This window comes from Eptatretus burgeri, chromosome 1, assembly GCF_056783735.1.
Source record: "Eptatretus burgeri isolate ZD-2024b chromosome 1, Ebu_testis_v1, whole genome shotgun sequence".
In the NCBI taxonomy this organism is placed as follows: Eukaryota; Metazoa; Chordata; class Myxini; order Myxiniformes; family Myxinidae; genus Eptatretus; species Eptatretus burgeri.
The window spans coordinates 106974346-106997498 of NC_140961.1; the positions used below are offsets into that span (position 1 = coordinate 106974346).

At 37.8% G+C, this 23153-nt stretch overlaps 1 protein-coding gene across 5 annotated transcripts in view; it reads right to left on the minus strand.

Annotated features, from left to right (window-relative positions):
• LOC147035136 (protein argonaute-2) overlaps positions 1-23153 on the minus strand; it is a 147883-nt gene that overhangs the window by 52335 nt on the left and 72395 nt on the right. For all 5 annotated transcript variants that reach the window (XR_015061463.1, XM_085894154.1, XM_085894138.1 and 2 more), the window contains 3 exons: positions 13879-14012; positions 1862-2046; positions 1577-1736 (listed from right to left, as the gene is read on the minus strand). Coding sequence is in view for 4 of the 5 variants with exons in the window: in XM_085894154.1 (XP_085750280.1) it covers positions 1577-1736; positions 1862-2046; positions 13879-14012 (479 nt within the window). In the remaining variant the exon portion in view is untranslated. The remainder of the gene's footprint in view (positions 1-1576; positions 1737-1861; positions 2047-13878; positions 14013-23153) is intronic.

Here is a 23153-nt window from a genome sequence, read left to right on the forward strand (position 1 = left end):
GACAGAAATAGCATTTTGTGCAGATTATAAAAAACGTCAATCTACTTGCCAGCTTGTCATTGTCGATTCAAAGTGAAGTTGTTTTGCATACCCATTCATTTACGATTGCACTTCACTCTATTCTATATGATATTGAGCATCGAAAGGAGTTGTAACTCCTCTCCCCTCTGTTGTATTAAGAAACAGTTCAGTATGAGTGCCACATTGAAGAGAGGTCAGTTCTGATCAGCATGAGAAGGCAGTGCAGTTTAACATAAGGGAATGTAAGGTGCTGGGGAAGATTAAAAATAATGAAAACAGGGACTATATAATGCAAGGGGCAGTCTTGGAGCATGTGACTTAGGAGGATCTGGGGATGATAACAGATGCAAAGGAGGAGGGGGGGTAAGCAGACAGCACAGTACTCATTAGCAATATGTAAAGCTAACAGGGTTTTCGGTTGTATTCGTAGGGGGATAAGTTGTAAATCGAAACATGTAGTGCTAACACCTAAAGGAATTTAGTGATGCCTGATCTGGTATATTGTGTTCAGTTTTGGTTGCCCCAGCTGAACAGGTGGAAATAGCTGCTGCAGAAATGGCACAGCATTGAGCTTCTAGATCGATTCCAGGGTGAGCTAGAGTAAGCTACGATGAGCAGCTGAATGAGAAGGCTTTATACAATGGAAAGGAGGTGATTACATGGCAACATGATAGAGATGTTGAAGATAATGAAGGGTATAGACAGAATAAAGCAGTGGTCTTTCACTTAGAGAGCAGTTAATGCATGAAGTGGACTCCATGGAAAAGTGGTGGCAGCAGAAACAGTAGATAGGTTTAAACTGCATGTGTTTAGGTAGCTTGAAACATTGCTAATTAAGGAGTACATAGATATAGGCGAGATAGTACAGGCTTGATGGGCAGAATGGCCTCCTCCTGCATTGAAGTTCCTCATTAAATCCTTGTGAAACAAACATGACACACACATTGCGACAGTCGTGGGGCGTCTGGACGGTGCCAGAGTGGATAGTTGGTGGGGAGCAGCTTTGGCAATGTCAGAGGTGTGGAGACTTCGACTCCTCACCAACAACGATTGCTGACTCATCCTCGCCATTGAAGTGCTGCTCCTCTTTTTCTCCACGTTATTTCCCCATTTATTTCTCAAACCACAGCGAGTTTATTTTATTTATATTTTCTAGTTTTCTTTTGCTTCCCCATCACATTACTTTTAGACTTTGTGCAAACAGGCCTGTGACCAGAGAACGAGAGACGAATTTCTTTATAATCTGTTAAGTGCTTTTCTTTCTGTTAACTGTTATGGAGGCATCTATCAGAAATTGTGACTCATTTCTTGCAAGTAATGTTTTAAGTAGGCCTGTGCTTTTTTGGATATTTCAATTGTCACCATCAATGTTTACTTTTCTCTGCTAACTGCATTCTGCTATCCTCATCTTCCCTCCAGAGTGAAGTGTCTAACCTCACACATTGCTCCTCATCCTCATCTTTGTTGATGTTAAAATTAAATGTTCGAATTAAAAGCACAATCGCCAAATGCATCAAGCATAAAGTTACTTCGGTTCAGATTAAAGTCACTTTACCGTATGTGTGGAACCAAAATGTTGTTCACGCCTCCAAGCTTGACATTGATCTTGAGGCAGAGGTTGGAAAGCGTCTGTGGTGACGTTTTCATCACATTCTTTACTTGCACACATTGTGTAGCCATGCCCAAAAGTGTGTCCCCCACCCTCTTAACCTCGGCTGTAAGATACACGAATGAAGGTGACAAGATTAGGGGTGATGATGACATGCATTAATCCCTTCAAATGTAACTTCTGTGAATTTGAAAGAAGAGGAAGGAGAATCATTCATGCACCAAGACCTACCATAGACGGGTGTTTTCCCAGGTAGAATGACGACAATGAGTTGCATACCCATGTAGGTGTTTTTCAGGTGGCGGAACATGGGCTCAACACAATCTGCACCCTGTGCATACTTGCAGAAACAGGGCTGCCCTTGGATAGGCATCCCAGCATCCTTGGATATCTTTCGCAGCTGGTCAGTGAAACCTCTGCATGATGGGAAATTACAGAGTTCCATGAGCAGTATCACAGATGACTAGACACAAAAATACAGAAGCTAACAAGACGACGGAGTTTGATCCCTCGTTAAAATTCAAACTCATTTCAATTTTTTCAGATTTCTAATTCAAAAGATGAGCACACAGTGTGATGAAACAGTACATCTAATACATAAAGACAAGCAAATAAGGATAGTTATCTTTCATTCTTTATGCACAACCAATTAAATTTTAAGATGACAGACATGCTATTGATTCTATTTTGCTTATAATAATTATTTTCACCAAATGGAGGCAGAGAATAACCATCAGAGAAGAAAACACCATCAACCAAGAAGAAAAAAAAAAACAGTTGGTCAGTGTGACCTCATCACAACAGTGTAATTTGGATATTATCCCCACAATTTTTGAAAAAAAACAAGTAAAAAAGACAATATGTCATAGCCCCCATTGTTCTAGTAATTTTGCTGTATGGAGTTAAATGGCTAGCCCATATTTATGTACAACTAAAATTGCTGCCAGTCTACCAGTTGGCCATCTTTGATCAGATCCCAAAATAAAGTAAGGTGCGTGTGTATGCCCTCATGTAATGTGCTTCTGCCCAGTTTGAACAAAATAAGATCATGCATGTCAGAAAAATGGTTGGAAACACTCTTAAGTAACAAAATGGCCACCAGTTTTCCACCTTGGATGTGATTTCGAAAAAAAAGATGATGTGCATTGTATGTAAGCCATCATTCGTTATCTGTGCACCATGCTTGAACAATGTTGGTAAATGCTTGTCCGAGAAATGGTTGAGGGCGTGTTTAACATCAGGGTTTACAACTAAAATGGCTACCAGTCGGCCATATTGGATCTGAGATCGGGGAAATAAAATGACGTGCATATGCATATCATCATGTGTTGTCTTTGTGCCAAGTACAAGTAAAATCGGTCCATGCATGACCGAGCTATGGTTGCAGACGCACACGCATGCATGGAAACAAAAATCGAAACCAAATCCATAAGCCTCCGTTTCGGACCAAGTCTAATGGGGACTAAAAAACAGAGGGATATTGAAATCAACTCTGTCTATCTATCCATCTCTGTCGGTCCATCCGTCATGCTATCTCCTAAATGATTGTCACCAAACTTGGTAGCTATGATCACCACGTGGCAAGAATGTGCAAGAGCAGTATCATTTTGGCCCGGCCTCCTGGGGCTTTGGGGTGGGGTCAAAAGGTCAAGTAACAAAAAAAATGCAATTTAGGTGACATTTTTAAACATTTTAAAAATAAAACTTTGCATGTGCAATCAACATTGGGGGGTGCATGTGATATGTAATGATTTTTTGGATTTGACCCCTGGTTCATGACCCAGGGAGTAGGGACTCGGGGTGACAGGGGTCAAAACAGAAGATTTCTATTCACTCAAAATTTGATATTGGGCCATTCCTGGTGGAACTTTTACCATCTTCCAACTTTGCTTTGGGTGTGAAGCATGGTGATTTGCGATGGCGAGTCATCAATTTCACTGAATTTAATTTTTTCCAAGTGATCTAAGGTGAACAAAAGAGCTTGTACATATGTCACATGCAGGATAAGGACATTGGCAAACATCATACATTTTGATGTGAAACAAGAATATCAGTAGACGTGGGGAACTAAATACGGTATAATATTGATGGGATGGCAATTATTTTCACATGCCATCCCTCAATATGGAGTACTGTCATACTCCATGACATGTGATTTGAACCTGGTAAACATGTATCATGAGCCAGTGATTCAGATTGGAACACCATTAGTCCAACCCAACAATTATTCTAAACATAGGGGCAATACCCCTGGGCACGCAGCGGCTGGCTAGGCCTGGATGACCCACAAAATATGTAATGGAGAAGAAAGTAAATACCGATGGATTTTTATTTTCATACTGTGAACAAATTATTTTTTTAATGCTGTGAAAGTGTGTGTGTGTGTGTGTGTGTGTGTGTGTGTGTGTGTGTGTGTGTGTGTGTGTGTGTGTGTGTGTGTGTGTGTGTGTGTGTGTGTGTGTGTGTGTGTGTGTGTGTGTGTGTGTGTGTGTCGCACTACTACTCCTTCAGTTCTAGGCCCATTACAAAAAGACTTGCTACATAAGATGAGCACCAACCCAATTAGTACATCGGAGTGTTTATTTATATCTGTTGATGGTCTTGGGGGGAAGGGAGGGCAAAACATTTCGATGCAAATGTGTTTTGTGCAGCACCACCCAACGAAGGAGGGGGCATTATACATCCTCACCCTTTACAGTACAATATTCCTGTCTCCACGTTTTCAGGTTCAGTGAGGTGTTTTGACTTACACAGTGAGAGGTATTTTAGAGAGGTATTTTGAATTAGACGTTTGAATAAAGACAATAACATAACCCCCTCCACTCCCCTGCGCTGCTCCTGTAGGTGGTGCTTCTGGTATTTCAAATCAGGGACGGATTTAGGCATGGGCAAGCTGGCCAGTTGCCCAGGGGCCTCCACATATTTCATGAAAAAATAATTGTAAGGAAAAATGTATTTGTGAGTGGCTGAATGGTAGTTGGTAGTTAGTGGAACAGATATAAGATATTCATCTATAACAGATATAAGATATTCATCTTATCTCATTCTCTATTTTATATAGAAGTTCAGATTCTTTGTTCTTGAAAAATATACTTTAAGGATGACTGTAAATATGTCTTGTCACCTTTTTAGTATTCTAAGGTAGGGTGGGCCTCCAAAACTAAAGGCTGCCCAGGGGCCACCACGTGTCTAAATCCGGCCATGTTTCAAATGCTTGCCCTTCTATTGCCTGGTGGGACTACATGTGGTGGGACTACATAGACTCCATAAACTCTACTAAAACAAATACTCATTAACATGAATGAGGATAATTGCAAAAACAATTTTATTTATATTTCAATCTTTTTTATTCTCCTCTATTATTTTACAAAAATTTATCTCAAATATTTTGTTTTAATGAGTCTGCAGTATGTATATATATATATATATATATATATATATATATATATATATATATATATATATATATATATATATATATATATATATATATATATATATATATACATTGTTGCTGGCCGGGATCTGGTGGCGAAGAATGACCACTCGGTAGGGGAATTTACGTCGATTCCCACCAGACTGCCCGGAATTGTAGGCCATCGCTCACGGATAATTCCGTGACGCGGCGGGTCGCTTAACTGACCGTGGACGCCAATACCTCAACCGCGTGGCGTAGGGTCCTCCTGTTTAGAATCAAGTTACCTAATTAACCACGCAGTTTCAACTACCGGGGAACCATGCCCTCGGTATGCCTTGCCCGAACTGGATCACTCTACCGACTACGGTAGAGTACCAACTACCAACTCTACCAACTATCTTTCCGGATCGGATGCAGCCGAGCGGAACTGCCAAGGACGTACCGGCTAGAAGGAACGGATTATCGGGAATAAAGACCCGGCTAAACTCAGATCCGAACCATGCTGGACCAATGGAGGAAAAGACAAAGACGAGCTGGGAACATTTCTACAATTAATTATTTACAATAAAGTGAGGAAAAGCATGTGGCACAGGAAAAAGGTTTATTGGGTGTGTTACGTAGGGGAAGATGAGAGAGGTGTGGTGCGACAATTATGCAAGCAACTTATAAAATCAGACACAGAGCAGACCTAACGCGAGACTAATAAAAGCAATAATTACAACAAAGGTCTGAAAACAGGCTTATCTAACGGACAGGCACCACACACTCAGACACACGCAGACAAAATAAACCCAATGAAAAGAAAAAGGTCTTCTGCAGCCAGGGTGGGAGGGAGTTGAGGTCACAGTTTAGGGTACCTGAGCGTTCTGGGGAAAGCGATGCTCCATGGTGCGGCACCCGCCAAAGGTTGTGTAATTGGTCCACAGCCGCACGTGTGGACATTGTGTCCGTCAAGGAGCTTGAGTGGAGAGAACGGAGTCCGAGGTGAGAAATGGGCAGTAGGCAGGACCAGGTAATAGACCCGGTCGAGGTCGGGTGTGCGTGGATCAGCAGTCGGGCCGTCGAGGTGGGACGTGGTCAGAGCCAAGCAGTGGAACACCTTCACAACGACCCCATCAATAACAACTGCAACCTTCCAACCCTTCACCCACTACAACGAACTCCTTTTCATCCATAGAACTCTACTCTCAGGAATGCTTCGTATTTTATAGATCACGGAGCTAGGGGGTGGAGCCATGGCGAAGCCGACGTCATCGTTCATCCTGATTGGACCGGGCCTTCATGCGGCCGCCTTCCTGGGTGGGGTCTCGCCAGAGGCCGGTAAGGCCGCCCACACCACGTGTCTGGGTTTGGGAAGGTGGAAGCCGAGATGGAATTGCCACAGCGAACGTCAGGATTCTGACTCGGAAAATGAGACTCTGGGTAGGCGCTCGTCATGCTGTGGTAAGTGAGGCGAGGGTGCGAGGCAAGCAGGATGAAGGTACCGTGGTTCAAATAAAAGGGGAAATAAATAAAAGGGGAGAAAATGATTTATTAACCTAACTAAAAGCCCATCGCAACGCACCCCCATGTTTTCCCACTACACACAAGGAAGGGAACTATCTGCACGTACACTAATGGAATAACTGACTTGGGACAACTGTATGTTGTAGGCATATGGTTCCGAGAACCATAACAATATATATATATATATATATATATATATATATATATATATATATATATATATATATATATATATATATATATATATATATATATATATACACAGCTCTGGAAAAAAAATAAGAGACCACTCCAAAAAATTTTTTAATAAGCATCTCGACATGTATGACAGCCATTCCCTTCCAGTGTCTGTTGAATTCCAACACAGGCACACCTCATTCTACTTAGTGAGGTACTGATTAGGTGATCACCTGAACCAAATCTTATTTAACAAGGAAAATAATAAAAACCACTGCTGTGGTCATCACTATCCTCTTGCAATAGGACCAGCTGGATGGCAAAAACAGTGCTAGTTGTACCTCAAAAGTAATTGGAATCAAAAAAATAACTATTGACCATGCCAAAAGAGTTGAAAAGAAAAGTTTTGAGTGAGGAAAAGAAGGGTTCAATTCTGGCTTTAATGGCAGAGGGATACATTGAGCGTCACATTGCTTCCATCCTTAAAATTTTAAAGACGGCGGTTCATAAGAACAAGGTCAAGCAGCAGACATTGGGGACAACAAAGCTACAAACTGGCGGAGGGCGAAAACGACTTTCCACTGACCGGGATGACCGTCAACTCATTTGAATGTCACTCAACAACCGTAGGATGACATCAGTGACCTACAAAAAGAATGGAAAACGGCAGCTGGGGTGAAGTGCACAGCGAAGACAGTTTGAAACAGGCTCCTTGGGGCAGGGCTGAAGTCATGCAAAGCTATAAAAAAAGGCCTTCATCAATGAGAAGCAAATAAGAGCCAGGCTGAGGTTTGCAAAAGACCATAAGGATTGGACCGTAGAGGAATGGAGTAAGGTCATCTTCTCTGATGAGTCCAATTTTCAGCTTTGCCCAACACCTGGTCATCTAATGGTTAGACAGAGACGTGGAGAGGCCTACAAGCAACAGTGTCTCGCGCCCACTGTGAAATTTGCTGGAGGATCGGTGATGATTTGGGGGTGCTTCAGCAAGGCTGGAATCAGGCAGATTTGTCTTTGTGAAGGACTCATGAATCAAGCTACGTACAAGGTTGTCCTGGAAGAATACTTGCTTCCTTCTGCTCTGACAATGCTCCCCAACTCTGAGAATTGGGTTTTCTAGCAGGACAATGCTCCATGCCACACAGCCAGGTATATTAAGGTGTGGATGGAGGACCATCAGATCAAGACCCTGTCATGGCCAGCCCAATCTCCAGACCTGAACCCCATTGAAAACCTCTGGAAAGTGATCAAGAGAAAGATGGATGGTCACAAGCCATCAAACACAGCCGAGCTGCTTGAATTTTTGTGCCAGGAGTGGCAGAAAGTCACCCAACAGCAATGTGAAAGACTGGTTGAGAGCATGCCAAGACACATGAAAGCTGTGATTGAAAATCAGGATTATTCCACAAAATATTGATTTCTGAACTCTTCCTAAGTTAAAACATTAGTATTGTGTTGTTTAAAAATGAAAATGAACTTGTTTTGTTTGTATTATTTGAGGTCTGAAAACACTGAATCTTTGTTGTTATTTTGACCAGTTGTCATTTTCTGCAAATAAATGCTCAAAATGACAATATTTTTATTCGGAATTTGGGAGAAATGTTGTCAGTAGTTTATAGAATAAAACAAAAATGTTCACTTTACTCAAACACATTCCTATAAATAGTAAAACCAGAAAAACATAATTTTCCAGTGTTCTCTTAATTTTTTCCCGAGCTGTATACATCCACATATATATATATATATACATATATATATATATATATATATATATATATATATATATATATATATATATATATATATATATATACATATATATATATATATATATATATATACATATATATATATATATATACATATATATATATATATATATACATATATATATATATATATACATATATATATACATATATATATATATATATACATATATATATATATATACATACATATATATATATATACATACATATATATATATACATATATATATATATATATATATACATACATATATATATATATATACATACATATATATATATACATACATATATATATATATACATACATATATATATACATACATATATATATACATACATATATATATACATACATATATATATATATATATATATATATATATATATATATATATATATATATATATATATATATATATATATATATATATATATATATATATATATATATATATATATACAGAAGGGAGAACAAGTATTTGATACACTGCCGATTTTGCAGGTTTTCCCACTTACAAAGCACGTAGAGGTCTGTAATTTTTATCATAGGTACACTTCAACTGTGAAAGACAGAATCTAAAACAAAAATCCTGAAAATCACATTGTATGATTTAAAAATATTTAATTTGCATTTTATTGCATGAAATAAGTATTTGATCACCGACCAACCAGTAAGAATTCCGGCTCTCACAGACCTGTTAGTTTTGTCTTTCAGAAGCACTCCCATTCTCCACTCATTACCTGTATTAACTGCACCTGTTTGAACTCGTTATCTGCATAAAAGACAGCTGTCCACACTCAATCAATCAGACTCCAACCTCTCCACAATGGGCAAGACCAGAGAGCTGTCTAAGGACATCAGGGACAAATTGTAGACTTGTACAAGTCTGGGATGGGCTCCAGCACAATAGGCAAGTAGCTTGGTGAGAAGGCAACAACTGTTGGCGCAATTATTAGAAAATGGAAGAAGTTCAAGACAACAGTCAATCTCCCTTGGTCTAGGGCTCCATGCAAGATCTCACCTCGTGGAGCCTCAATGATCATGAGAAAGGTGAGGGATCAGCCCAGAACTACACGGCAGGACCTTGTCAATGACCTGAAGAGAGCTGGGACCACAGTATCAAAGAAAACCAAAAGTAACACACTACGCTGTCATGGATTAAAATCTTGCAGCACATGCAAGGTCCCTCTGCTCAAGCCAGCGCATGTCCAGGCCCGTCTGAAGTTTGCCAATGACCATCTGGACGATCCAGAGGAGGAATGGGAGAAGGTCATGTGGTCTGATGAGACCAAAATAGAGCTTTTTGGTTTAAACTCCACTCGCCATGTTTGGAGGAAGAAGAAGGATGAGTACAACCCCAAGAACACCATCCCAACCACGAAGCATGGAGGTGGAAACATCATTCTTCGGGGATGCTTTTCTGCAAAGGGGACAGGACGACTGCACCGTATTGAGGGGAGGATGGATGGGGCCATGTATCGTGAGATCTTGGCCAACAACCTCTTTCGCTCAACAAGAGCATTGAAGATGGGGCGTTGCTGGGTCTTCCAGCATGACAACGACCCGAAACACACAGCCAGGGCAACTAAGGAGTGGCTCCGTAAGAAGCATCTCAAGGTCCTGGAGTGCCCTAGACAGTCTCCAGACCTGAACCCAATAGAAAATCTTTGGAGGGAGCTGAAAGTCTGTGTTGCCCAGCGACAGCCCCGAAACCTGAAGGATCTGGAGAAGATCTGTATTGAGGAGTGGGCCAAAATCCCTGCTGCAGTCTGTGCAAACCTGGTTAAGAACTACAGGAAACGTCTGATCTCTGTAATTGCAAACAAAGGTTTCTGTACCAAATATTAAGTTCTGTTTTTCTGATGTATAAATACGTATTTCATGCAATAAAATGCAAATTAATTATTTTAAAATCATACAATGTGATTTTCAGGATTTTTGTTTTAGATTCCGTCTTTCACAGTTGAAGTGTACCGATGATAAAAATTACAGACCTCTACGTGCTTTGTAAGTGGGAAAACCTGCAAAATCGGCAGTGTATCAAATACTTGTTCTCCCTACTACACACACACACACACACACACACACACACACACACACACATATATATATATATATATATATATATATATATATATATATATATATATATATATATATATATATATATATATATATATATATATATTGTTGTGGTTACCAAATTCGCAAACCACCATTCAGGTCCCTTAGGTGAGATATCTCGGTAAGTATATGTGTAGTTAGGCCCAAACCCGTTGTCTAGAGGGAATAAATGTTATTCATGCGTGCTGCGACTCTTCAGGATAGCCGTTTTTCTTTTACTATCTTTATTTTGGACCAACCGCCATTGTTACCACCACCAACCACAACATCAACCACCCACCGTGGCGCCGCTTCACGTCACACCTCGCAACCGTCGCATCGCCACCGTTCTTGCGCCGCTTGTGGGTACCGGTGTTGGACTCGTGCAGGGCGCGCGCCGAACAGCGTGTACAAAACCACGGATTTTCAGCTCCAAAAACGGATCAAAAACGACACACGCCCACTTTTGTTCCGTCCAATCGGTGAGCGAGGGGCGATTTGGCCCCGCCTCCAGGGCGTTGGAGGGCGATCGCTATATGCAAATTTATGGATCAAAATGCATTCACGCCCACTTTTTCTCGGGCCAATGGGGAGCCAGGTGAAAGGTCGAAGGCAGGGGGTCAAAGATGAGAGAGCGAAGCCACGGGGCTTATATAAGCAACTGCGTTCGTCAAGTCGAGAGAGTTAAGACTTCGCAGTCGGTGGAGTTGGGAAGAAGAAGCAAGAAGGAGTTGGTCGTCGTCGTCGTCGTGTGCGTTGGAGTCGGAGCGAAGAGGACGGAGCTGTGGAGAGGCGGCGAGGGCAGACGAGGGGGTGCTCGCGTCGTGCCGGGAGCTACACACCAGGGAGGCCGACGGCGCGACCTGGCCGAGGTGGAGACGCTCGTCGCGGGACTCGAGGCAGAGTAAAAATCCTCCTTTCCCCCGAGCATCAGCAACCCCCTCCTGTTTCCCCCCGCGCTGAGATAGTGCGACCAAGGGGGCCCCTTTCCCACCCCCTACCAGACACTGTCCGCGAGGCCCGCGGAGTTGAGGCACCATCGCCGCTCCGCGTCTCATCACCAGACGGGTAGGCCCGACCCGGTCTCGGCCTCAGGCCCGCCTCATCCTTGAGGGTGTTCTTTTCTTTTGTTTTGGGAGTGTGTGTTGTCGGCGCCGTCTGTGAAGTAAAATTGTATAAGTGTTGCCGTGTGCTCGCGTAATCGGTATTAGATCTGCATTGTCGCATTTGCTTTTTGTGTAAAATTGCATTGTGTTTCTTTTCCTTTTCTATGTGCTTTTGGTGGAATTGAATATGTGTGCTTTCCGTTCATCGCGAATAAATGTGCTTTGTGTTGAACTGTTTCCCGCTTCGCTTCGTCATTTCTTTCATTGAATCCTCATCTTGCTTCACGTAAAGGGTTGGTAGTGGGCTGAATACGCCCGATAATTAATCGAACCGTCGAGGTCGACGAATAACACCGCTCGGTTATCCCGATAGTACGGAATGGGTCGCTTAAGTGGCCCGTGTCCGAAGTCCACCTGCGGCGAGGTGCGATCGCCCGGTCTACCCTCCGTGTGGGTACTTAGGTAGGTCGAATTTGGCGAGCAACCCTATCCCACGCGGGGGCCGATTGGCTCGATCGCGGTGAGACCGAAAGGTCCACCCGTGACTGGTTCCCGGCGTTAGTCCGAGAGGGTCACGACTGGATTGTCCGTCCGGTGGGCGACGTGCCGCGATTCGAGTTACGTGGCCGTCAGCACGCCGGCGGGCGCGAATCCGTAACAATATATATATATATATATATATATATATATATATATATATATATATATATATATATATATATATATATATATATATATATATATATATATATATATATATATATCAATGGCATTGATCGAGTTCTCGTTTTTGATGTGCCATGAGAGACTTCTTATACATTTGATAAACAGTATATATTTCATCGATAAGGGTTTATTTCAAAAAAAATAATTCCCCTTCTGCCACTAAAGGTGGAAGGTTATGTTTTCACCCATCTCTGTTTGTCTGTCTGTTTGTGTGCAGGATATCTCAAAAAGTTGTAGATGGATTTGGTTTAAATTTTGAGGGGAGGTTGGGTGTGTGACAAGGACGAACTGTTTAGATTTTGGTGAAGATGCAGATCCGGACACTGGAAATTTAAAGTGATTTTTCAAGATTGAGAGATCGGGCCAAAAACGATATTTGGCACTATATCTCAAAAAGTTGTGGACTGATTCAGCTGAATGTTGGTGTACACGTTAGGTGTTTGACAAGAACTAATTGGTTCAATTTTGGTGAAGATACCAATCTGGATCCGGATATGAGAATTATTTAATTTTCGAAGTGATTCTTCACCATTGAGAGGTGGGCCAAAAACGATATATTGCATGATATTTCAAAAATATATTCGGCCCGATATGTTCTCATGGATCAAGCATTGTGTGGCAGAGGTATGCGCTCTACTGAGTGCCCTTCCAATGTTGAGAAGTTTTTAGTCCCAAAATATGCTTCAAAGGGAATGTCGCACGTACATTCTATTTATTTTCTAATTTTGAAAATCATTAGGTAAATGTATAATAAATACATTTATGTTGCCTTCAGTAAAACACAAAGTAATGAATCCCCGATCAGCAATTTTCCATGCTGTCAAACAACTTTTGTTAACAGTATCGGAATTTGTTCATGGTCCTGGAAATTGTTTATGGTTTGAAACCTTACTCAAGGTGTGGATGGAGGACCATCAGATCAAGACCCTGTCATGGCCATCCAAATCTCCAGATCTGAACTCCATTGAAAACCTATGGAATGTGATCAAGAGGAAGATCGATGGTCACAAGCCATCAAACAAAGCCGAGCCGAGCTTCGTGGTGCCAGAATTTTTTCGTCGTGCCGGAATTTGTTCATGGTGCCGGAATTTGTACATGGTGCCGGCGATAGCTCGCTTACTCTTTGCGAAAGATTCCATGGGATCTTTAACATCCACAAACTAATGCCGGAAGACGGGATGCCCAGTTTAACATCCATCTGAGGGATGGCACACATTGATGAATAACCCTGCCTGAGAAACACCAGAATAATAGTTTGAAGAATGGCAGAGATTTGAACCCAAACAAGGCATCTAAGAGATGAGTGTGTGTACATATAGGCACTCGTGCCAAGCCTCATAGCGTATTAGGTTACTTTAAATTCAAACAAAGCAACTACAAGCATTTACGATTCATGTCAAGTCAGTGTAACAGCAAAAGAAACATCAATCACATACTTGAGAACATCCTCACGGCACTGGCGTTGAGGAGCAAAACAAGCAATGGCCCACAGGCGGATCTCAATGCCACTGTAGAACTGCTTACCACGCATGTCCCACACACCCTGGCTTGGTGTCGCCACCGTTCGTGTCTGTAATGCCAGAGGTACGTAAAACAAAGCAATAAGCTGCACAAGAATGTCGGTAATATATGGACTACACAAGAATGTAGGATTTAGATAAAGTTGAGTGAGGTTTCAAACAGTGTGATATAGTTGAGCAAGGTTTTAAACAGTATGATGTAGTTGAGTAAGGTTTCAAACAGTATGATATCGTTGAGTAAGGTTTCAAACAGTATGATATTATTGAGTAAGGTTTCAAACAGTATGATATTATTGAGTAAGGTTTCAAACAGTATGATATTATTGAGCAAGGTTTTAAACAGTATGATGTAGTTGAGTATGGTTTCAAACAGTATGATATAGCTGAGTAAGGTTTAAAACAGTATGATATTATTGAGTAAGGTTTCAAACAGTATGATATCGTTGAGTAAGGTTTCAAACAGTATGATATAGCTGAGTAAGGTTTAAAACAGTATGATATCGCTGAGTAAGGTTTAAAACAGAATGATATCGTTGAGTAAGGTTTAAAACAGCATGATATCGCTGAGTAAGGTTTAAAATAGTATGATACAGCTGAGGAAGGTTTCAAACAGTATGATAGAACTGAGTAAGGTTTCAAACAGTGTGATATAGTTGAGCAAGGTTTTAAACAATATGATATAACGGAATAAGGTTTCAAACAGTATGATATAGTTGAGCAAGGTTTTAAACAGTATGATATAGTTGAGCAAGGTTTTAAACAGTATGATATAGCTGAGTAAGGTTTAAAACAGTATGATATTATTGAGTAAGGTTTCAAACAGTGTGATATTGTTGAGTGAGGTTTAAAACAGTATGATATTTTGTTGAGTAAGGTTTAAAGCAGTATGATATTTTGTTGAGTAAGGTTTAAAGCAGTATGATATTTTGTTGAGTAAGGTTTTAAACAGTATGATGTAGTTGAGTAAGGTTTCAAACAGTATGATATCGTTGAGTAAGGTTTCAAACAGTATGATATTATTGAGTAAGGTTTCAAACAGTATGATATTATTGAGTAAGGTTTCAAACAGTATGATATTATTGAGCAAGGTTTTAAACAGTATGATGTAGTTGAGTATGGTTTCAAACAGTATGATATAGCTGAGTAAGGTTTAAAACAGTATGATATTATTGAGTAAGGTTTCAAACAGTATGATATCGTTGAGTAAGGTTTCAAACAGTATGATATAGCTGAGTAAGGTTTAAAACAGTATGATATCGCTGAGTAAGGTTTAAAACAGTATGATATCGTTGAGTAAGGTTTAAAACAGCATGATATCGCTGAGTAAGGTTTAAAATAGTATGATACAGCTGAGGAAGGTTTCAAACAGTATGATAGAACTGAGTAAGGTTTCAAACAGTGTGATATAGTTGAGCAAGGTTTTAAACAATATGATATAACGGAATAAGGTTTCAAACAGTATGATATAGTTGAGCAAGGTTTTAAACAGTATGATATAGTTGAGCAAGGTTTTAAACAGTATGATATAGCTGAGTAAGGTTTAAAACAGTATGATATTATTGAGTAAGGTTTCAAACAGTGTGATATTGTTGAGTGAGGTTTAAAACAGTATGATATTTTGTTGAGTAAGGTTTAAAGCAGTATGATATTTTGTTGAGTAAGGTTTAAAGCAGTATGATATTTTGTTGAGTAAGGTTTTAAACAGTATGATATAGTTGAGTAAGGTTTAAAACAGTATGATATTATTGAGTAAGGTTTCAAACAGTGTGATATTGTTGAGTGAGGTTTAAAACAGTATGATATTTTGTTGAGTAAGGTTTAAAGCAATATGATATTTTGTTGAGTAAGGTTTAAATCAGTATGATATTTTGTTGAGTAAGGTTTTAAACAGTATGATGTAGTTGAGTAAGGTTTAAAACAGTATGATATTATTGAGTAAGGTTTCAAACAGTGTGATATTGTTGAGTGAGGTTTAAAACAGTATGATATTTTGTTGAGTAAGGTTTAAAACAGTATAATATTTTGTTGAGTAAGGTTTAAAACAGTATGATATTTTGATGAGTAAGGTTTCAAACAGTGTGATATGGTTGAGCAAGGTTTTAAACAGTATGATATTGTTGGGTTAGGTTTCAAACAGTTTGATATAGTTGAGCAAGATTTCAAACAGTATGATATAGTTGAGTAAGGTTTAAAACAGTAGGATAAAGTTGAGTAAGGTTTAAAACAGTATGATAAAGTTGAGTAAGGTTTCAAACAGTATGATAAAGTTGAGTAAGGTTTAAAACAGAATGATATTATTGAGTAAGGTTTCAAACAGTATGATATAGTTGAGCAAGATTTAAAACAGTATGAGAAAGTTGAGTAAGGTATAAAACAGTATGATAAAGTTGAGTAAGGTTTAAAACAGTATGATAAAGTTGAGTAAGGTTTCAAACAGTATGATACAGTTAATAAGTTATAAAACAGTGTGATAAGGTTGAGTGAGGTTTCAAACAGTATGATATAGCTGACTAAGGTTTCAAACAGTATGATATTGTTGAGTAAAGTTTTAAACAGTATGATATCGTTGAGTAAGGTTTCAAACAGTATGATAAAGTTGAGCAAGGTTTTAAACAGTATGATATGATTGAGTCAGGTTTCAAACAGTGTGATATAGTTGAGTAAGGTTTAAAACAGTATGATATTATAGAGTAAGGTTTCAAACAGTATGATATAGTTGAGTAAGGTTTCAAACAGTATGATAGAGTTGAGTAAGGTTTAAAACAGTATGATATTGTTGAGTAAGGTTTCAAACAGTATGATATAGCTGAGTGAGGTTTAAAACAGTATGATATTATTGAGTAAGGTTTCAAACATTATGATATTTTGTTGAATAAGGTTTTAAACAGTATGATATAGTTGAGTAAGGTTTCAAACAGTATGATATAGTTAATAAGGTATAAAACAGTGTGATAAGGTTGAGTGAGGTTTAAAACAGTATGATATTATTGAGTAAGGTTTAAAACAGGATGATATTATTGAGTAAGGTTTCAAACAGTATGATATTGTTGAGTGAGGTTTCAAACAGTATGATATTGTTGAGTAAGGTTTCAAACAGTATGATATAGTTGAGTAAGGTTTCAAACAGTATGATATTGTGGAGTAAGGTTTCAAACAGTATGATATAGCTGAATAAGGTTTCAAACGGTGTGATATAGTTGAGCAAGGTTTTAAACAGTATGTTATCGTTGAGTAAGGTTTCACACAGTATGTTGTCGTTGAGTAAGGTTTCACACAGTATGTTGTCGTTGAGTAAGGTTTCAAACAGTATGATATAGTTGAGTAAGGTTTAAAACAGTAAGATATTGTTGAGTTTGGTTTCAAACAGTATGATATAGTTGAGTAAGGTTTAAAACAGTATGATATTTTTGAGTAAGGTTTCAAACAGTATGATATTGTTGAGTAAGGTTTTAAACAGTATGATAAAGTTGAGCAAGGTTTTAAACAGTATGATATTATTGAGTAAGGTTTCAAACAGTGTGATATAGTTGAGTAAGGTTTAAAACAGTATGATAAAGTTGAGTAAGGTTTAAAACAGAATGATATTACTGAATAAGGTTTCAAACAGTATCATATAGTTGAGCAAGATTTCATACAGTATGAGAAAGTTGAGTAAGGTTTAAAACAGTATGATAAAGTTGAGTAAGGTTTCAAACAGTATGATATAGTTAATAAGGTATAAAACAGTGTGATAAGGTTGAGTGAGGTTGCAAACAGTATGATATAGCTGACTAAGGTTTCAAACAGTATGATATTGTTGAGTAAGGTTTTAAACAATATGATATCGTTGAGTAAGGTTTCAAACAGTATGATAAAGTTGAGCAAGGTTTTAAACAGTATGATATTATTGAGTAAGGTTTCAAACAGTGTGATATAGTTGAGTAAGGTTTAAAACAGTATGATATTATAGAGTAAGGTTTCAAACAGTATGATATAGTTGAGGAAGGTTTCAAACAGTATGAAAGAGTTGAGTAAGGTTTAAAACAGTACGATAGAGTTGAGTAACATTTAAAACAGTATGATATAGCTGAGTAAGGTTTAAAACAGTATGATATTATTGAGTTAGGTATTCAAACAGTTTGATATTGCTGAGTAAGGTTTAAAACAGTATGATATTGTTGAGTAAGGTTTCAAACAGTATGATAGAGCTGAGTAAGGTTTAAAACAGTATGATATTGTTGAGTGAGGTTTCAAGCAGTATGATATAGCTGAGTGAGGTTTAAAACAGAATGATATTATTGTGTAAGGTTTCAAACAGTATGATATTTTGTTGAGTAAGGTTTTAAACAGTATGATATAGCTGAGTAAGGTTTAGAACAGTATGATATTATTGAGTAAGGTTTCAAACAGTGTGATATTGTTGAGTGAGGTTTAAAACAGTATGATATTTTGTTGAGTAAGGTTTAAAACAGTATGATATTTTGTTGAGTAAGGTTTAAAACAGTATGATATTTTGTTGAGTAAGGTTTTAAACAGTATGATATAGTTGAGTAAGGTTTAAAACAGTATGATATAATTGAGTAAGGTTTCAAACAGTGTGATATTGTTGAGTGAGGTTTAAAACAGTATGATATTTTGTTGAGTGAGGTTTAAAACAGTATGATATTTTGTTGAGTAAGGTTTAAAACAGTATGATATTTTGTTGAGTAAGGTTTAAAACAGTATGATATTTTGTTGAGTAAGGTTTCAAACAGTGTGATATGGTTGAGCAAGATTTCAAACAGTGTGATATTGTTGAGTGAGGTTTAAAACAGTATTATATTTTGTTGAGTAAGGTTTAAAACAGTATGATATTTTGTTGAGTAAGGTTTAAAACAGTATGATATTTTGTTGAGTAAGGTTTAAAACAGTATGATATTTTGTTGAGCAAGGTTTTAAACAGTATGATATTGTTGGGTAAGGTTTCAAACAGTTTGATATAGTTGAGCAAGATTTCAAACAGTATGAGAACGCTGAGTAAGGTAAAAAACAGCATGATAAAGTTGAGTAAGGTTTAAAACAGTATGATAAAGTTGATTAAGGTTTCAAACAGTATGCTATAGTTAATAAGGTATAAAACAGTGTGATAAGGTTGAGTGAGGTTTCAAACAGTATGATATAGCTGACTAAGGTTTCTAACAGTATGATATTGTTGAGTAAAGATTTAAACAGTATGGTATCGTTGAGTAAGGTTTCAAACAGTATGATAAAGTTGAGCAAGGCTTTAAACAGTATGATATAGCTGACTAAGGTTTCAAACAGTATGATATTGTTGAGTAAAGTTTTAAACAGTATGGTATCGTTGAGTAAGGTTTCAAACAGTATGATAAAGTTGAGCAAGGTTTTAAACAGTATGATATGATTGAGTCAGGTTTCAAACAGTGTGATATTGTTGAGTAAGGTTTAAAACAGTATGATATTATAGAGTAAGGTTTCAAACAGTATGATATTATAGAGTAAGGTTTCAAACAGTATGATATTATTGAGTAAGGTTTCAAACAGTGTGATATAGTTGAGTAAGGTTTAAAACAGTATGATATTATTGAGTTAGGTTTCAAACAGTATGATATTATTGAGTAAGGTTTCAAACAGTATGATATTGTTGAGTAACGTTTCAAACAGTATGATATAGCTGAGTAAGGTTTCAAACAGTGTGATATCGTTGAGCAAGGTTTAAAAAAGTATGATATTGCGGAGTAAGGTTTAAAACAGTATGATATAGTTGAGCAAGGTTTTAAACAGTATGTTATCGTTGAGTAAGCTTTCACACAGTATGATGTCGTTGAGTAAGGTTTCAAACAGTATGATATAGTTGAGTAAGGTTTTAAACAGTCTGATGTTGTTGAGTTCGGTTTCAAACAGTATGATATTATTGAGTAAGGTTTCAAACAGTATGATATAGTTAATAAGGTATAAAACAGTGTGAGAAGGTTGAATGAGGTTTCATACAGTATGATATAGCTGACTAAGGTTTCAAACAGTATGATATTGTTGAGTAAGGTTTTAAACAGTATGATATCCTTGAGTAAGGTTTCAAACAGTCTGATAAATTTGAGCAAGGTTTTAAACAGTATGATATGATTGAGTATGGTTTCAAACAGTGTGATATAGTTGAGTAAGGTTTAAAACAGTATGATATTGTTGAGTAAGGTTTAAAACAGTAAGATATTTTGTTGAGTAAGGTTTAAAACAGTATGATATTTTGTTGAGTAAGGTTTTAAACAGTATGATATAGTTGAGAAAGGTTTAAAACAGTATGATATAATTGAGTAAGGTTTCAAACAGTATGATATTGTTGAGTGAGGTTTAAAACAGTATGATATTATTGAGTAAGGTATAAAACAGTATGATATTATTGAGTAAGGTTTCAAACAGTATGATATTATTGAGTAAGGTTTCAAACAGTATGATAGAGTTGAGTAAGGTTTTAAACAGTATGATATTATTGAGTAAGGCTTCAAACAGTATGATAGAGTTGAGTAAGGTTTAAAACAGTCTGATATTATTGAGTTAGGTTTCAAACAGTTTGATATAGCTGAGTAAGGTTTCAAACAGTATGATAGAGCTGAGTTCGGTTTTAAACAGTATGATATTATTGAGTAAGGTATAAAATAGTATGATATTATTGAGTAAGGTTTCAAACAGTATGATATTATTGAGTAAGGTTTTAAACAGTATGATATTATTGTGTAAGGTTTGAAGCAGTATGATATTTTGTTGAGTAAGGATTTAAACAGTATGATATAGCTGAGTAAGGTTTAAAACAGTATGATATTATTGAGTAAGGTTTCAAACAGTATGATATTTTGTTGAGTAAGGTTTAAAACAGTATGATATTATTGAGTAAGGTTTCAAACAGTATGATAAAGTTGAGTAAGGTTTAAAACAGTATGATATTATTGAGTAAGGTTTAAAACAGTATGATATTTTGTTGAGTAAGGTTTTAAACAGTATGATATAGTTGAGTGAGATTTAAAACAGTATGATATAGTTGAGTAAAGTTTCAAACAGTATGATATAGTTGAGTAAGGTTTAAAACAGTGTGATATGGTTGAGCAAGGTTTTAAACAGTATGATATTGTTGGGTAAGGTTTCAAACAGTATGGTATAGTTGAGCAAGATTTCAAACAGTATGATATCGTTGAGTAAGGTTTAAAACAGTATGATAAAGTTGAGTCAGGTTTAAAACAGCATGATAAAGTTGAGTAAGGTTTCAAACAGTATGATAAAGTTGAGTAAGGTTTAAAGCAGTATGATAAAGTTGAGTAAGGTTTAAAACAGTATGATATTATTGAGTAAGGTTTCAAACAGTATGATATAGTTGAGTGAGGTTTCAAACAGTATGATATAGTAGAGTGAGGTTTCAAACAGTATGATATAGTTGAGTGAGGTTTCAAACAGTATGATATTGTTGAGTTTGGTTTCAAACAGTATGATATAGTTGGTTTTGGTTTTAAACAGTATGATATTAATGAGTAAGGTTTCAAACAGTATGATATAGTTGAGTTTGGTTTTAAACAGTATGATATTGCTGAGTCAGATTTAAAACAGTAGGATATAGCTGAGTAAGGTTTCAAACAGTATGATATTGTTGAGTAAGGTTTCAAACAGTATGATATAGTTGAGCAAGGTTATAAAAAGTATGATAGTGTTGAGCAAGGTTTCAAATAATGTGATATCGTTGAATAAGGCCATAAACAGTGTGATATAGTTAAGTAAGGCCATAAACAGTGTGATATAGCTAAGTAAGGCTGTAAACAGTGTATAGCATCATTGAGTAAGGTTTCAAACAGTTGAGTAAGGTGATGATAGATGGGCCAGTTTCAATTTACATTAAAACAACAACTCTTCCTCCTTCATCTTCTTCTTTAGTTTTAATAATGGTGAGTCTTATTGAATGTATGCCTAGTGTTGGCTTAATGGTTGGGGTGGCGGGCTTTGGATCCTCGGGTCCTGAGTTCAAATCTCGCTCAGCTGTTGAGTTGATTCCAGGTGGGGTTAACTCGGCCTGTCATCCTTCCGAGGTTGGCAAAATGAGTGCCAGCATTCTGGTATTCTGTGTCGGAGTGGCGACCCATCCAGGATTGTGTCCAATAGCCAAGGAGACTGCTTAAGCAGCACCAACGCTCTGCACAGAGTATGGTCCCAATCTCCTCTCCTCTCCTCATTGAATCCTGTGTCTCACATCGATTTAATTCGGAAAACACTTGCTGTATTCAATATATATTTTTTCAACCTTCCCATTTTATTCATATAACAATAACATAATCACACTATCAAACAGTATTTCTGATTATACACCACCTTTCACTCTACTTGCAACATAGGTGAGAAAAGGATATGACAAGACGGTAGGCGACGAGGGATCCGCTAGGATTGAAGCGCTGGATACGATGCTTTTCATTCTGACCGATCCACCGATGAAGATTCATTGCCAAGACGTATTGGTTCACATACAATTGTTCCTCTGCCTGGCAAGATTTTTCCTATTGCGTATTTTGCCAACTGGCACTCCTCACAGGACTATCATTTGAAAAATAAAACCTAAATCAAAAATCTGCTCGAGTAAAATTTTTTAAATATCTCAAAGGTGTTTAATTCCGAAGTCTCGTTTCTGCACATTAAAAATTGTACGACAAGTATTGAAAAAATATTGTAGTCGTTATTAAACTATCCATACACCGAATTTGAACGTTCCGCCGTCGATGGTTTCCGAGGTCAAGGTCACTTAACATATTCCCTGGTTCACCACCTTTCTGCATTCGGAGGGTTGCCATTCGGAAACTATGAGAGATAGTGGAATGTTATGCGGTCGCGATAACTAGATAGGGATGCAAGGAATAGGCAGGAGTTGTTCCGGTCGCTCTACCTATGATAGAAGCCGCGCGCTACGTCAGTTACTGTTTGGGTTCTTAAAACGCGGTTTTTCGGCCACTGCATAGCAACGGGTGGTTGCTCGGCAAACGAAACCCAAACGCGCACACTCCCAACCCATATGGAACCTGTTTGCCAAGTTTCATCGAAATCGGTTTGCTGGTTTGTGCTGTGGCACCTCGTGTTGCAGACACACACACACACACACACACGGAAAACCTGACAATAACGGATATCTAGCGAATCCCAATAAAGCAGGTGATATTTTCAACAATTTATTCACATGACTTTTAAAGGGT